The 17,942-nt window shown below is 35.7% G+C and overlaps 1 protein-coding gene across 4 annotated transcripts in view; it reads left to right on the top strand.

The window, feature by feature from the left end:
* Positions 1–17,942, top strand: part of MASTL (microtubule associated serine/threonine kinase like) — a 31,828-nt gene that overhangs the window by 7,636 nt on the left and 6,250 nt on the right. For 2 of the 4 annotated variants that reach the window (XM_032474066.1, XM_006191901.3), the window contains exons 3-9: positions 1,891–2,030; positions 2,690–2,778; positions 6,716–6,822; positions 7,016–7,166; positions 10,405–10,577; positions 12,196–13,332; positions 14,361–14,502. In XM_032474066.1, the coding sequence (XP_032329957.1) occupies positions 1,891–2,030; positions 2,690–2,778; positions 6,716–6,822; positions 7,016–7,166; positions 10,405–10,577; positions 12,196–13,332; positions 14,361–14,502 (1,939 nt within the window). The remainder of the gene's footprint in view (positions 1–1,890; positions 2,031–2,689; positions 2,779–6,715; positions 6,823–7,015; positions 7,167–10,404; positions 10,578–12,195; positions 13,333–14,360; positions 14,503–17,942) is intronic. The other 2 variants (XM_032474067.1, XM_006191902.3) reach the window with 1 other exon arrangement.

The following is a 17,942-nucleotide window of genomic DNA, read 5'->3' on the forward strand; positions in this document are numbered from 1 at the left end:
TTATTCCGCTTTTGTACCAGAGATTTATACTCAAAAAGGGAATCCATTAAAGTACTAGAAGAAAACTGATGTGACTATTCTTAGAATCATAGAATGGTGCAGGTCTTACTAAATGAAAAATAAAGCCTTCTTTGACACAGAATACCGTGTACATGGTCAATAAGAAAGGATAAATACCCCAGCAGAAAAATGGGCAAAGAATACAAGGGATTCACTGGAGAAATATGAAAGACCAAAAACGGGGTAAAGGTGCTAAATCTCCCTAAAAAATAAACATCTAAATAAGTTCACTTTTTTCTTTTCTTAGACTGGCAAAGATAAAAAGATTGATAATCTTTGTTGATGAGAATATAAGGAAATAAGAATTCTCTTGAGCTCAAATAGTTATCAGTTTACTTATTTATTTCCCTACTACTGAAGTGTAATTTGTAAGTGCAAAGACTATATTTTATTCATACCTATATTTCCAGAGCTAGCACAGTATGTAGCCCAGATTTTGTGCTTAGAAAATGTTTTAATGATTGATCTCATCAACAAATACTGAGTAACCTCTATGTACCAGGGAAGCTATTGGCCAAAAGAGGAAAGAAATGACTGTGTATTATCAAGTTCTTAGTAGGCAATATTTTATAGCTTGAAACTATGGGAAATTTTGAGAATAATGACTAGTATATGAAGGAGGAATAATAGAACTTTGGGACCACATGGCAATAATGAATTCAGGCAAATATCATCCCTAGTCACAGGATGCTAAAATCATTGCTTGAAAGTTTGTTAACGAAACAGGTTACTTACATAGTTTCAAAATATCTTCCCCAGATTACTTACTAATTACAAAGGTTGGAGGGAGTACCTCTTCCATGGAAAAATCTGGAAGTTACCACCTTAACTAAGTGGTCAAAGAAGTTACCATCACCAGGAATGGAATACGCTGTTTAGAGGTCTCATCTGGTAGGAGACGCTAGGAAGTACTCAACACTGGTTATGGCGTATTCCTGTCCCAAATGCATGACCTGACTTGAATCATGAGGAAATAATCAGATGTCACGAAATGCACTACCACCATCCCCCCTCTAAAAAAAAGTGAAAAATTATTCCAGATTAAAGGAGACCAAAGAGATGTGACAACTAAATCTCATGTATGGTCCTGACCTGGGCGTAAGGGATGAGGAGAGAGGCCATCAGGGACAATATTGAGATAATCAGAGAAATTTGAATACAAACTATACAACAGGTAATAGCATTATTTTAGCGTTTAATTCCTTGAATTTTATTACGCTATAGTTGTATAAGAATGTCCTTGTTAGGAGATCCATGATGAAGAATTTTAGTGGTGACATATCATGACCTCTTCAACTTTATAATTGACTTATTCAACAAAAATTTTAAATTTACAGATTAATACGAGTTGCTCATGTCACCATATTTTTTAAGCTGTTTAATCTAAACAAAAATACATGCATATATGATATTTCTGTTAATGATGTTGATTATTGGTATTATGTTTATAATGTAACATCACGTTAATAATTAATGTAAATATTTATTTCATATTCACATATGTGGAGAGGAAGAAAGTAAATGTGGCAAAGTGCTAACTAACAATGAGTGACTATAGATGAAGAGTATATGAGAAATCATTCTCCTCTTTCTACACCTTTTCTGTAAATCTGAATTTTTTTATGCAGACTGAACAGCTTAACTTAAATTTTAAGAAGTTTATAACAGCAAGAGCAAACCTGGCATTGATGTGTACAGCGTGATACCAAGAAAATGTGTCTGTTACAGAACCATGTGAAACATGCATAACCATAAAGCTCAAATAATACATTTTTTAAGTAGTCATTAGTTTTACTTTTCAATATTTAGCAGTATATTCCTTTTTGACAGATAATGGAATATCTCATTGGTGGAGATGTCAAGTCTCTCCTACACATATATGGTTATTTTGATGAAGAAATGGCTGTGAAATATATTTCTGAAGTAGCCTTGGCGCTAGACTATCTTCATAGACATGGAATCATCCACAGGTGAAGACTTGACTTTTTCTCCAAACTCTTCCTGAAAGCACAAGGAATCAAATTATGTGTTAAATATTTGAGTCTTAAATATTTGCGTAACCCCACGTATCTGGGTTATACTAAAAATTAGTAGTAACTTGTGTGAGTTTAGAGATTCCATTGTTGCTTTGTCCATGGGTATCCCATTTTTTGTGAAGAGTAGTGTGTCTTTTTTTCCACTTGTTTACCTGTATATCATGCAAAAGTTCTGTATTTTATAATCCCAGCTGATTTACAATGTTCTGTTCTATGCAAAGAAAGTCAGGTTAAGTGGCTCTTTTCTATGAAGGCTTAATTTTAACCCTCCTTAAAAGAGGTAAATATGATTTTGACCTGGCTTGAGTTTTATTTTACCTAATGAAGTTTATTTATTTTAAGGGACTATCTAATGAATAATGCCAAAGATAATTTAGCATCAAATAGTTAACTTTCTTGTAGATTCAGATATACAAAAAATACTTTGCTTTTGAGACTTTTTTCCTGCACTTTCTAAGCCACTAATGAGTACCTTATCTCAGAGAAATTAAACAGGCTTTGATTCTTCTGTAACTTTGTTTTTTTCACTGGTAATTCTAAAATCAACATTATCTCTTTTTTAGTTATCTGCTATTTGTCTTTTTTATGTACAGGGATTTGAAACCAGACAATATGCTTATTTCTAACGAAGGTCATATTAAACTAACAGATTTTGGCCTTTCCAAAGTTACTTTGAATAGAGGTAAGAAAAATAACAAGTAAGTGCCTTTTTAAAGATCCAACACACTTTAGATACTACATTTCATTAACTTACACACTTCCCTTTGTTTATAATGAATAAACTGTTTTTCCCAAAGTAGACTAGAAATGTATGATTTTTTTCAATTAAAGATGAAAAAAGTCTTAAGTCCTCAAAGGTCCTCAAAGATCTTTGGATCATCAAAGAGGAGCTCACAGTTTCTGTTTCTTCTGAATTTTTATCCCTACTGAAACTATTGCTGATCTACTAAACATCAGTAAAATGACTAAAATAGCTACAACATGATAAACAGTTAATAGTTAATACCTAAAGAACTTAATGAAATGTATATGATCATCACCTTGATAAACAAGGGGCAGAGAAAATGAACACAGAAATCACACATACGTATATATAGGAGTCTTAATTTCACTGGTAGTAATGATAGAAATACTAATTTAAAAAGTAATAAATGAATCATTTTACACTACTAAGCTAGCCAAAAGAAAAAGAAAAAAAGGAGAACTGACGATCTAGTGTTAATGAGACTGCAAAAAGTACAGTAAGTTTTTCTAGAGACATTGTAAATAAATAAGCATAGTTCTTTCCAAAGGAAATCTACCAGTATGTTTTAAGAAACAAAAGGTTTTAATTCTTTTTGACCCAGTGACCTGTGTGTTGGAATTTATCCTATAGAAATGGTTCAAAAGAACAATATAAATGAATAAAAGTGTTTGCAGCCTCATTGTTTCCAGCAGGGAGAAACTAGAAATTACTTATGTTTATTATAGACACATGGATAAATGATAGTTTGTTGTCTTGATAGCATATTATTGTATCATCTACTAAAATGGCAGAGGATGGAAATAAATGAACAGTAGAACCAAAAATTGGGCTTATAAGTTATGAACCATGGGATTATAATTATTCAAAAATAAAATAGAGATCTACAGTTCTTTATTTGCAAGTACAAATGTTTTGAATACCTTAAAGTTTTTCATATGTTCAGTAAAATACAACCCGAATCGATGTGGGCTGTTTATAGTTTTCATTAATCCAACCTCACATGACTACCCGTACTTTTCACAGCAGTAATAATAAGTACGATTTGCTAGATGAGATGCCACTAGGTATACAATGCAGTATATTTATCACTTAGTTTTCCAAAATCTAAAAACACTTTTTAATTGTGAGGCAAATCTAGCTCCCCAGGTTTCAGATAAAATGCGGGGAAGAAATACAAAAGAGAAAAATTTTGTATTAGGATAATATTGTTAATGAATTTAAATTATGTTTATAATAGTAATAATTTTTATTTGTATTTTTTCATATCTCATGATTTACTTTAAAGATGGCTCCCAAACACTGTACATTTAGGTTAATATAAATATTACTGTGAAAAACATCTTTGAACATGCAGATTTTTCTGAATTCGTTTCTTTTTTTTTTGATTATGGTTGAAATACCTCATAAGGTAAAATTTACCATCGTAACCATTTCTAAGTGTGCTGTGTAGTAATATTAATCGTATTCACATTGTTGTGCAATAGATCTCGACATTTTTTCATCTTGTAAAACTGAAACCAGGTACCTCATTTTCCCCTCCCCAAAGAACTGACAATCACAGTTCTACTTTTTCTTTTTCAATTTGTTTTATTTTTTTGTTTGTTTTGGGGGGGGTAATTAGGTTTATTTATTTTTATTTATTTATGTTTTAGAGGAGGTACTGGGAATTGAACCCAGGACCTTGTGTGAGCTAATCATGTGCTCTACCACTTGAGCTATACTCTCCCCCCACAATTCTACTTTCTGTCTGTGTGTTTGATTACTTTAGATACCTTATATAAGTACAATCCTACGGTATTTGTCTTTTTGTGACTAACTTATTTCACTTAGCATAGTGTCCTCAAGTTCATCCAGAGTGTAGCGTGCAACAGGATTTCTTTCCTTTTTACAGCCAAAATTTGTATTTATGGGGCATATATATTTATGCCATGTTTTCTGTATCCATCCACCTGTTAATAGACATTTGGGTCGCCTCTAACTCTTGGCTTTTGCGAATGATGCTGAAATGCATATGAGTATGTAAATATGTCTTAAAGACCCTGCTTTCAATTCTTTTGGGTGTATACCCAGTGGTGGAATCACTGGATCGTATAAATCAAATTCTATTTTTAACATTTTAAGGAGCCTCCACTGTGTTTTTCATAGTGGCTGTGCAGTTTTACATTTTATAATTTACCAACAATATACAGGGTTCCAGTTTCTCCACATTCTTTCCAACACTTCTCATTTTCTGTTTTTTGATAGTGGCCATCCTAATGGGTAGGAGATAATGTTCCATTGTAGTTTTGATTTGCATTTTTCTATTGATTTCTAATGTTGAACATCTTTTCATAAACAGGTTGGCCATTTGTATATCTTCTTTAGAGAAATGCCTATCTAAGACCTTTGTCCACTATTTAATTAGATTATCTGGGATTTTTTTTGTTGTTGAGTTGTAGTTTTTTCTACGTTCTGTATATTAACCCTTTATCAAGTAAATGATTTACAAATATTTTCTCCCATTTTGTAGGTTGCCTTTTCATTTCTGTTGATTGTTTCTTTTGATATGCAGAAGTTTTGAGGTTTGATGTAGTCCCATTTGTCTATTTTAGCTTTTTGCCTATGCTTTTAAGGTCATAACCAAGAAATCATTGCCATTAAATATATATTATATATATATATTTTTTTTCTTTAATGGCAATACTGGAGACAGAACCCAGGACCTTGTGCATGCTAAGCATGTGCTCTACCACTGAGCTATATTACCCTCTCCCTGCCATAATATTTTTTAACTTGTTTAATTTGTAAAATATTTTTCAAGTGTGTATTATAGTCTTTATTGTTTCAACAGTGTGAGGTATAAATGAAATTTAAGTTCAAACCTTCAGCCTACCTTTTAAAGTCTTATACCACATACAAAGCATTATACTTTTCTTATGATATGTGATATCTAACGAAAATAGTACAGTATTATGTGTGTATCGAATTATTTTAGTGTTATACATTGAAACCTGATAGAAATCTGCATCATTTTCTCCCTTGGCCTATACTTGTGCATGTTAGTTAACATGAGGGGCCCATAATTTGTATTAATTCCTTAAATAGATTCTGATACTGAAATTTATTTTGTATTCCTAATATTTCAATTCCTTTTTAGCTTTTCTTACTGCTTCCTTTTCTAATATTTTATTTACCAAGATTTATTTTGTCACCAGTTAAATAACACTCTTGTCTTTATCTTTTTTTTTTTTAATTCTTTTTAAAGATTTTTTACCTTTCGATCCCCATCATCTATTTCTCCCACCTCCTACCCCCACCTCTGGCAACCACCAATCTCTTCTCTATATTTGTGAGATTGGTTTTTTGTTTTATTTTTTTTAGATTCCATAGAGAGAGAGAGAGCATATGGTGTTTGTCTTTCTCTGTCTGCTTAATTGTATGTGTTTACTGTGTGGCATGATGGCTTTCCTGGCTGTATTTATTTGTCTTGCATAAGCCAACTTTGTTGATAATGTTAATAATGTGGAAAGCAGGGCAAAATTCAGAACAAGTGATTGTTGACTTAGTCAGTGACAGTTGAAGTTTTTTTTCTAAGTTTTTTTTTTAACACCTTTATTGTGGTATAATTCCTGTACAATAAACTAAACGTATGTCAGTTGTACAATATGATGAATTTTGATAGATGTATGCACCAATGAAACCACCACCACAATCAAGAGAGCTAACATAGTAACAAGACAATTGAAGTTTTTAAAGACTATCACTCTTTTTTTTTCTTCTTTTTTTAATGGAGATAATGGGGATTGAACCCAGGACCTTGTGCATGCTAAGTATGTACTCTCCCACTGAGCTTTACTTCCACCCCCACCTCATATAGTTTTCTTTCCATACATAGATATCAATATGATGGATATCCTTACAACACCATCAATGGCTAAACCTAGACAAGATTATTCAAGAACTCCAGGACAAGTATTATCTCTCATCAGCTCTTTGGGATTTGTAAGTACTTGACAAGAAAAAAACTCACATAACATACCTTTTCATGATTGCCATTTGAATGAATTCAGATATCAAGCATGTTGAGTTACTCCAACAGTTTAACTACTTAGGTGTTATAACAGTCTGTACATTCAGGTGATGTTTTTCTGAAGGTAAATCTTAGCATTGGTTTCTGTCTTTCTCTTGTTAATAGTACACACCAGTTGCAGAAGAAAATCAAGATTCTGCAAATATTCTTGCAGCCCATGAATCTGAAACATCCCAGCTTTCTCAAGGATTCACTTGTCCTATGTCTATAGATCAAAAGGACATCACTCCTTATTCTAGCAAACTACTAAACTCATGTGAGTATAAAAGAAAAGGTAGTCTATTCCATTAAGTGTATCTTTTAAGGAACAAAATTGTTTTTGATTTTTTAAATTTCTGATATCAGTTTAATAATTTTGAGATGCAAATATTTGAACAGTCTGTGGCATTCCTCTATTTCATCATGTAAATGTCATTTCTGTCAGGGGCTGTTGCAGATCTTTAAATCTACAGAATCAAGTGTCAAGTTAATTCTTCAGTTAGCTATAACATTGTAATGATCATTGGGTAAATTTCACTATACTGAGTCTCTGAAAGTCTTATATGGGGAAGATGTGGTACCTGGAATATTGTGTGACTTTATAAAATTATTTCCAAATAAATAAAGTAGTTGAAGTCAAGATATAGTCTTTAATTATTATGCAATAAAAGACAAAAGTCTAGTAAAGGAGACAAGTGGGACATTTGTGTGGCTCTTAATCCCTACTTTTCTAACTTATCAACAGTGGACAGTGTAGTTCTCTGCACGCAAGTTCTTCATCTCAGGGACATGAATAATGATGCTTTGAAGAGTAATTAGTGTTAGTTGTTTTCATAGCTATTAACTCATTTTAAATTTGGTCCTCAAGTCTATACATATATTGGATGGAAGAATAGATAGTTGGGAAGAATTGCCTCCTTTTTACAAATGAGAAAACTAATATGTGAAAACTTTTAATTACATGCTAGTAAGTGGGTCAGTTAAGTCCTGATTACAAATGCAGTTTTCTATCCACTGTTTCTTGTGTCACAATCACTTCTGTGAAAATCAAAATAGCTGAAATATACATATATATTTACAGCCTTGATGCAGAAAACTATTAAAATATAAGATATGCAGATGTGATTTATAGCCCTTTTTTAATTTTTTTTTAATTAAAGTATAGTCAGTTACAGTGTGTCAATTTCTGGTGTACAGCATAATGTTTCAATCATACATACACAAACATATATTCCTTTTCATATTCTTTTTCACTATAGGTCACTATACTATGTTGAACATAGTTCCCTGCATATAGCCATATTCTTAAGGGAAAATGATTGCATCTCCCTCAGTCATTTTTTAATCTGACCAGAAGGTAGTAGGCATTGTGCTGGTCACTTGAGCGAATGTGAATGTGAATACTTGGCTCAGGAGAACCTGTGGTTTGGTGCTGATTACAGGTACAGAGGGATAACAATCCAATAAATAAATGCCATGGGGGAGGATACTGTGACCCAACACAAAAAGTGATAAATGCCAAGTGGGAAAATCAAGAAAAGTTCTAAATAAAGATAGAGCAACAGCCAAATCAGCCCTAAAAAAGGAAATAGGAACTGAATAGCTACAAGTGTATTGGGAAAGGGCATTTCAGAGGCTTGAGCAGAAGCCTCTAACACATGCATCTTCCATCTTCAGACAGCAGGGACAGAATGTAGTATGTGAGAATGGGACGCACGTGCAAAGAAAAAGGAAGTCAAGCAGGTAGACGGGGAAGGATGAAGTGTCCTTACAGGGAGCCTAGAATGTAAGCTTTAGAAAAGGGGGAGCCACCAGAAGTTCCTAAGTAGGGAACATTCGAATCCTACCCATAATCTAGAAAGAGCTCAGTAGCAAATATACAGCACACACATGGCATCAGATGAGGCACAAGTTCCCATGCTGCTGGGGAAAGGCAGCTGAGCAGTTTACCCAGATATTAAGATCAGTGTCCAGTGAGTCTCAGGAATTCCATTGAGAGGCTTTATGTGCCCAAAAGAAAGTTGTTTTAGGTGGACTTTCAAATTCTCCTTCAAGTCTTAAAATTCTAAGATTTATTAGATCAAAAAAAACTCTAATAAACTAAGAATTTACTTGGGATTAAAGTCATGTCCACCCTTTTTGGGAAAGAGAAAACAAGATACACATATCCTTTTATATATGTATAAAGTCTTTATATGCACATATTGCAATCTTTAGTAAAAGCATGATTATTGTGTCTAATTATAAGCTCAGAAGCAACAATTTTTAGCATCATTATTTGTCTGTAAGGTACAGGAACCTATACAATGTAGATGGTGGTGCTTTCTTGCACTGGCTTGCTCTTGGCCAAGTCACTATTACTTATCTGTTTTACCCAGTAGTATAAAAAAAAAAATCCCTATGGATGTATATAATTCCACACTTGTAAGCACATAAACCTCAACGTTAAAATACAGGTATACTTAAAAAAAATTTTTTTTATATTGAAGTATAGTCAGTTTACAATGTGTTAACTTCTCATGTACAGCATGTTTCAGTTGTACATATACAAACATATATTCATTTTCACAATCTTTTTCATTATAGGTTACTACAAGATATTGACTATAGTTCTCTATGCTATGCAGTATAAACTTACTGTTTACCTACTTTATATATAGTAGTCAGTATCTGCAAATCTTGAACTCCCAATTTATCCCTTCCTACCCCTTCCCCTACTGGTAACCATAAGTTTGTTTTCTACGTCTGTGAGTCTGTTTCTGTTTTGTAAATAAGTTCATTTGTGTCCTTTTGTTTAGATTCTACATATAAGTGGTATCATACGGTATTTTTATTTCTCTTTCTGGCTTACTTCACTTAGAATGATGATCTCCAGGTCCATCCATGTTGCTGCAAATGGCATTATTTTATTCTTTTTTATGGCTGAGTAGTATTCCATTGTATAAATATACCACAAATTCTTTATCCTGTCATCTGTCAATGGACATTTAGGTCACTTCCATGTCTTGGCTATTGTAAATAGTGCTGCTATGAACATTGGGGTGCATGTATCTTTTTGAAATATAGTCTTCAGATATGTGCCCGGGAGTGGCATATATAAAGCTATACTTTTAATTAAATACAAATTGAACTGAATAAATTTAGTCACATTCCAGCCTTACAGCACATCAGTAATGATCCTTTATCAAGAAAAATTTTAAATTGGATAATGAATATTCAAAATGGATTTCCTCCTACTTATAAATTTGTTTCTTTGTCCTGATTTTTATTTTACAGACATTAAGAGTTTTGGGTGTTTGGTTTTTTGTTTTTGTTTTTTTTTTTTTTAACTTTCAGAGCAGCACTTGTATGCCAAAACCACCCAGTGTCATCCTTTTGGATGAGACAGTGTTTACATAAAAATAGTTCTGATAATGAAGTACTCAATACTTTACCTAATTATCTGTAAAGATTCAGGATCAGCGAGGAGCTAAGAAAGATGTGATATAAGCCTCAATCTTTTCTCTTCCCCACAGGTCTTGAAACAGTTGCCTCCTACCCCGGGATGCCAGTGAAGTGTCTAACTTCCCATCTACTGCAGTCTAGGAAAAGGCTGCCAACATCCAGTGCCAGTAGTCAGTCCCACACCTTCATATCCAGCGTGGAATCCGAGTGCCACAGCAGTCCCAGATGGGAAAAGGATTGCCAGGTTCGTGTGAAATTCACCTTAAGCCAAACCAGTTACGTGTGTCAAATTAATGATTAGAAATGCTTTATTCTTTTTCCATACAAATTTTATAAAGAAATGAAATTGTTACACGAATGGCAGGCAAGGTACGCTTCATTTTCCTATATATTCTGTCAAATTCTCTTAAAATATTTCATTTCTCATTCAAATGTGAAATTATTCTTGAATGATAGAATCCAAATTTTTAAATTTTTGTAGTAAATCGATAGTAAATGTTGGCCTTAAGGCATCTAGATGGGGAAATGGGACTTTTTTTGGAGGGGTGGGTGTGGGGGAGGTCATTAGGTCTATTTATTTGTTTATTACTGGTTTTATTTTGTTGTTTTTTTTAATGGAGGTACTGAGGATTGAACCCAGGACCTTACCCACACTAAGCGTGCGCTCTACCACTGAGCTGTACCCTCCCCCTTCTAGGCATCTAGATGGACTTCTTTTTTTTGTTTTTTTTTTCAATTCTCTTCCCTGACACAGACATTAGATTGTTGAGGTTTTTTTTAACCTGTGTCTTACTTTATTTTTTTTTACTTCTCCTGCCTATATCTTATTTTAAAACTTCTATCTCCTATGCTGATTTCCGCCCATTTCTCATTTAGTGTAATGGTAACTCTTCTGGGTTACAAATAACTTTTAGACCACAAAGGTAATGTAGGTGTGTCTTTGAAAGTATCTGTTCTAAGGAGATTGCTTGCTAGGTTAATAGAGTTACTGAAAGTTATTTTATTTAATTTATATATTCTGTTTGTGGCTTTTTAAAGCTAATAAATATTAAAGCCAATGATTAATCACTGCTTATTATTACTAAGTAAGTTAAAGTTTGACCTTTCACATATCAAAACTGTGCACTATTAGGGTTTACTAACAATTTACTCTAATTGAGTATTCTTGTAGAAATCCTGGTTACCATGTGCCGATTTGCAGTATTTTGTACAAAACTCTGGTCACACAAGAGCACTTTCAGAGAGCTAGAATTCAAATAGTATTTAAGAAAAGCACTTTGTTATCAATGCATCATCAGTTTATCTTGTTGACAATGGACTTTAACTCTTCTTACTTTTGGTTTTTAATTATAAATCGCCGCTAGTTCGGTTACATGCTTGTCAGCTTGGTTTTATCATACTTGTATGAGGTGATGCATGTTGACATTAGCCATATTTCTGGTCTGTAATTTTCCATTACCTGTATTTCAAGCTCTGTGCTTTTGAAATTCAAAACAAGCATCCATACCGCTGTTGCAGGGCAGATACATGCATAATGTAGCCTTACCCTCAATTTTGCCTGAGTATATTCCTATTAATTTTTCCTATTGAAATAATACAAATTATACTATCAAATACAAATGGAATTGTGTTAAATTTTATACCAGTGTTTCACTCAAAATAATGTATGTAAATGTATACTATAATTGTTTAATTTCTTTCTAATTCTCCGTTACCATTGTTCTTTCTTTCCATTGGAAAGTGGAAACAGGTAACATAGTAGTTTGTGGGGTCATTTATCCCACTTGAGGGGGCACAGGCTTAAGAGTTTAAAGAATCTCAGCTTTATATAATTTTTTTAAGTGTTTTTACCTCCCTCTTAGGAAAGTGATGATGCAGCGGGCTCTACAGTGATGAGCTGGAATGTAATTGAAAAGCCTTTATGTACAAAATCTACAAATGCCATCGAGACCAAAAGTTTCCATACAAAGGATCTTGAGTTAGCCCTTTCTCCCATTCAGAATAGCGGTGGCATTCCTGCCACTGGAAGCTCTTGTGTAAACCCTGCTGAAAAATGCTCCTCTGGGGAAGTTTCTTGGGAAGCAAGAGAACTGGATAGAAACGATATTAATGTGGCCGCTGACACAAGCCAGTCTGGTTTTCATCAGTCACCCCAGTGGGCTGTGGATTCTGGTGGGGTGACGGAAGAGCACCTTGGGACAAGAAGTTGTAAAAGAAGTTTCGAGTTAGTTGACTCCAGCCCTTGTCAGGAGATCATACAAAATAAAAAAAATTGTATAGAGCATAAGCATAGTAATGAAATGAGAGATTGTTACGCGAATCAGCAGACAGGCTTAACAACTGAAGTCCAGGACCTTAAGCTGTTGGTGTGCGGGGCTCAGCACTGTGCTAATAAGGATAACGTGGGCAATTCTTTTATTGACAAACAACAAACACCAGAAAAGTCACCTGTCCCAGTGATAGCAAAAAACCTAATGTGTGAGCTGGACGACGACTGTGACAAGAGTAGTAAGGATTACTTGAGTTCTAGTTTTCTATGTTCTGATGGTGACAGAACCCCTAAAAGTATTCAGATGGACTCTGATTCGTCCTTTCCTGGAATTTCTATAATGGAAAGCCCATTAGGAAGGCAGTCCTTAGACCCAGATAAAAGCATCAAAGAATCCTCTTTGGAAGAATCAAATATCGAAGACGCACTCACTGCATCACCCAGCGGCCAAGAAAGTACCTTGCCGAGAGGTGAGGAGAGTCCTGCCCTCCAAGACAATGACCAGAAAATGTTAGCTCCCTCCTCGGAGGTGCTGAAGACATTAACTGCTAAAAGAAATGCTGTAGCTTTTCGGAGTTTTAACAGCCATATTAACGCATCCCATGTCTCAGAACCCTCCAAGATGAGCATCTCTTCGTTGGATGCAATGGATGTTTCATGTGCTTACAGTGATTCATGTCCCATGGCGATAACCCCTACTCAGAAAGAAAGAGCCTGTAGGCCACATCAGGTGTGTTATCACTTTATCTAATGTTTCGTCCTTTAGATTTTAGAAAAATAAACTATTATGTCCAGACACTTGCCTGTCAGCTAGAGCATAGACTATTAATCATGTAGTTTTTGTTCTGCTTGTTGGGAGTCTGGGGCTCATGAGAGGTTTTCATACAGAAAGATAAAGCTGGTAGTGATGTTTATTCGTCTTAACTACAACACCGTCTTCATTTGTATTGTTCTGTTTACTTTCGCATACTTACATATCGCATGTCTGCATATTTACAGACATCTTTTCACTTGCTCACAGCAACTGGGATACAAAATTAAAGTCCATCTACTTTACCGCCTTCTAAGGACATATTTAGGTGATCTCTTTTCTTTATGGAAGAAAGTTGAAAAATATATATTTCAAAATCTTTTTTTCCCTAAGGCTTTATCTTTATACATCCAAAGTTTCGGGGTTTTTTTTTTCTTCCTTTGGAGAGGTATCATAATACAGAAACTGTGAACCCCAAATTTAGCGTTCCAAGACTTGTTTTCTATTTGAAACTTACTGAGTGACTTAAAAGTCCCTTTCCTTCAGAGCCTCTGTCTGCCATCTGTTTGTGAAATATAATGATACCCGTCCTGCTGGTCCCAGAGTCCTTGTGAGACAACAAAATATCTTAAAAACATCTCTGGTTAGCACAAGAGATTATTTATATGTAGTTCTGTCTTATGCATTGTCCAGATAATCAATCGTCAGCTGCAGCCTCCCTCTGTGACTATTCTTAAGCTTGTATTGATCCATGTTATCAAGAAATTTTTCTTGTGGATTTTTTCATTGTTTCTTGTATATCCAGATCTTACTGAAATAACTGGTGTGTTACCTATTGAATTGCATTAGCTGTCAGAACTCTCCATAATTATAATTAATGAGACCATTTTCAAACTTGATCAAGGATTTGAGTGTGTCTTCTATGCCCAGCAGCCTAGCTCTTCTTTGGTTTTTGCATTTCTAGAAGTTCACGATATTTATTGTCTCTTAAACTGTTTTGAAATTAGCAGACCCCAAATCAGGTCAAGTCAGGAACTCCATACCGAACTCCAAAGAGCGTGAGAAGAGGGGCAGCCCCAGTGGACGATGGGCGAATCCTGGGAACCCCCGACTACCTCGCGCCTGAGCTGCTGTTAGGCAGGGCCCATGGTAAGGCATGCACGTCTTGAGTTTTTGAAGTATCTATCACTGTATTTTCTTTTGAGATAAATTGTCTTAAATTTCTTTGGTGCTTAGATTGCCTACGGATGAACTCATACAGTATTCTTTTCTCACATATATGGCCTTTATTATAGGAAAAGAAGACATGCAACCATTAATTCTTTGCCCGCTGGTTTAGTCTCAGTGATCCAGAGAAGGCCCACCTCCCCCCAACTCTTACCATCTTTGTTCTAAATGTCTCCCCAGGTCTATTCTAGTTTGGGCTCAGGGATACAGAGTTGGGCTACACTTCTGTTCAGTCTGCAGAAGCCTCTTCCTGTTTAGAGCTCACCCTCACTCTACCCGCACCAGAAGGGTCCAACCAGAAATGAGCCAGCCCTCAAAATGCAACACAGAAATAAAGGGGTGACATTTTCACTGTTTCTTTTTTTTCCCTTTTCGCTCTCTGAAGAATTTTCCCTTCCTCCATTCTGAAGTGACCTGTATTGCTTTCCCAGCAAAACACCACAAACTGGGTGGCTCAGAACGACAGAATTGTTTATTGTCTGATGGTTCCGGAAGCTAGAAGTCTGAAGTGAAGTGTCTACGGGACCTCCTCCCTCCGAAACCTGGATCCTTCCTTGCCTCTTCCCAGCTTCCTGTGGTTTGCCAGCAGTCTTTGGCTTGCCAGGACTTGGAGATGCATTGCTCCTGCCCTCCCTCTTCCATGGTGTTCTCCCTGTGGCTCTGTGGTCACAGGGCTGCATTCTTAAAAGGACGCCAGTCATGCTGGATTAGGGGCCCACTCCACTCCCATCTGACCTCTTCTTAATCTAACTAATTACATCTGCAAGGACCCTATTTCCAGATGTCACATTCAGGGGACCTCAGGGTTAGGACTTCATCCTATCTTTTTGTTGGGGCATAATTCACCTCACAACAGGAACCCCTTCTTCTACATCTGGATGTTAATTACTTCCCTTGTCTTTGGGCTCATCTTCCCCACCCCCACCCCCACCCCACACCTTCTATTGTTATTTCTTTGCTGCCTTTTCTCTGTAGTCTGAAAACAAGCTTCCACCTTTGTCTTTCCCTCACCACCTAACTCAAAAGTAGTTTCTTGCCTTTGCCTGATCATTTCTGCTCTGGCAATCCGATTGTTATCCCTGCCATTGAACTGAAACGGTTTCATGGACAGTCACCAGTGATGTCATCACTGTCAGATCTGCCAGTCTCTCCTCTGTCCCACTCCTGTCACCACTGTTGCTGATCCTCAGTTCTTCCTTATCTCTTCTAAATTAGAAGCTCTGCAAGATTCTGCCCTGTACCCTTTTTTCCCCACACCTGCTCCCCGTTAATCTCATCACTCCCATGCCTTCAGTTGTCACATCTCTGTTGATGTTTTCTAAATATCTGTTCCTAATCCTGACTTTCTCCAGGCAGCGTTCTACTGTCATTCAGAACTACGTGTCTTGCCCTTCCTCTGTTCCCTCTCTCTGTTTCATCATCTTCGTGGTGACACAAATGTTGTCCCTACATTCAGACATTTAAATCCGGTTAATGATATCTCTGCTCTGTTTTTTCTTTTTCATGTCTGCCGCTCTTCCACGTAAGAACCTCATCTCTCCCTCTCGTTAATTTAATAACTCTCTTTGTGATCTCCTCAACTCCATTCTGTTGTCTGTGATCATGGCCACCAGATTCTCCCTCCTGAAGCAGGATGGAGTCCATGCTACTTCCCTCCTTGAAGAACCATGGTGGCTCCTTCCTACCTGCAAAGTGGCATCCAGGTTACTGACGGGTGGCCCTCAGCTCTCATGCTAGTCTCATCTCTCAAAGAGTCTCTTTATGGGCCTCACCTTCCCATTCTGCTTAGACACATTTATTTTCGTGTTTTCCTTATTTTGCACAACTGTTTTGCCTTAGTCTAGAAAAGCCAGTCCCCAATAAGCTTGCTGTCAGATTTCTTCTCATCATGAACAGTCAATGTCAAATGTCACCTCTTCCATAAAGCATCCCTTGATCAACTACGGAGACCTAGCTCTTCGATATTACTTTATTAGATGCTTTTTAAAACTTACATCATTCTTCTTATGTCATAATTATTATATTTGTCTCCACTACAAAAGCTTAAGAAAGTTCCTTAAGGCTGGAGTCTGAGTTCTCCTTCCACAAATCACTAACCATTGTCAATAATCTCTGCAGTGTTGAAGTTAGATACACTTAATATTCCCCTTTCTTTATCAGCCAAAGCAACTACGTTCCTCTGGGCACTTAACTAATTTTTGTACACTATCCCTTTTGCTAAGTCACAGGTTTGCCAGCTCATTTCCTGTATTACAGTTCACATTTTCTGCAACTTTGGATACAGTATGAAAGTGAACTTCAAATGTAAAGATTTACTTTATAAGATCTTGTCATTCTTTTCATGGGACCTCTAGTTATCTTTGCTGACTAGTGATAGATTATAAAATTTCTGTTTTCTTATTAAAGGGATTTGATACATAGTTTTTAAAATAACAAATAATACAGAGCAATTTATAATGAAAAGAAAACAGTAATTCCCTGTTCTCTACCCCTCCCCCCAAAATCCCAGGCCCCAGAAACACCCACTTCAGCTCCTCAATTTCCCCTTGTACTAACCTCTCTAATTGTAAACCTAATGGGGAGGGACAGCTAAAACATCTCTGATGTTCCACCGTTGTCTTCCCCTCAGCCAAGGGGACTTAAGGACTCTGGACTGAGTTTCCATAGCTTCTCATGCATATGTTTGTTTCAACTCTATTTTTTTTCTATTTTTTAGTTTTTTATTGAAATACAGTCAACTACAATGTGTCGATTTCTGGTGTACAGCACAATGTCCCAGTCATGCATACACATACATATATTCGTTTTCATAAAGATTATTACAAGGTATTGAACATAGTTCCCTGTGCTATACAGAAGAAACTTTTTTAAAAATCTATCTTTATATATAGTGGCTAACATTTGTGTATCTCAAACTCCCATGTTTAACCATTCCCACCCCATTTTCCCTGCTAACCATAAGATTGTTTACTATGTCTGCAAGTCTGTTTCTGTTTTGTAGATAAATTCATAGTGTCCTTTTTTTTTTAGATTCCTCATATGAGTGATACCATGATATTTTTCTTTCTTTCTGCCTTACTTCACTTAGAAAGATGATCTCTAGGTCTATCCATGTTGCTACAAATGGCATTATTTTATTTTTATGGCTAAATAGTATTCCATTGTGTAAATATACCACAACTTCTATATCTAGTCATCTGTTGATGGACATTTAGGTTACTTCCAAGTCTTGGCTATTGTAAATAGTGCTGCTATGAACACTGGGGTGCAGGTGTCTTTTCAAATTAGAGTTCCCTCTGGATATATATACCCAGAAGTAGGATTGCTAGATCATATAGTAGGTCTGTTTTTAGTTTTTTGAG

This window comes from Camelus ferus, chromosome 35, assembly GCF_009834535.1.
Source record: "Camelus ferus isolate YT-003-E chromosome 35, BCGSAC_Cfer_1.0, whole genome shotgun sequence".
NCBI classification, from domain to species: domain Eukaryota; kingdom Metazoa; phylum Chordata; class Mammalia; order Artiodactyla; family Camelidae; genus Camelus; species Camelus ferus.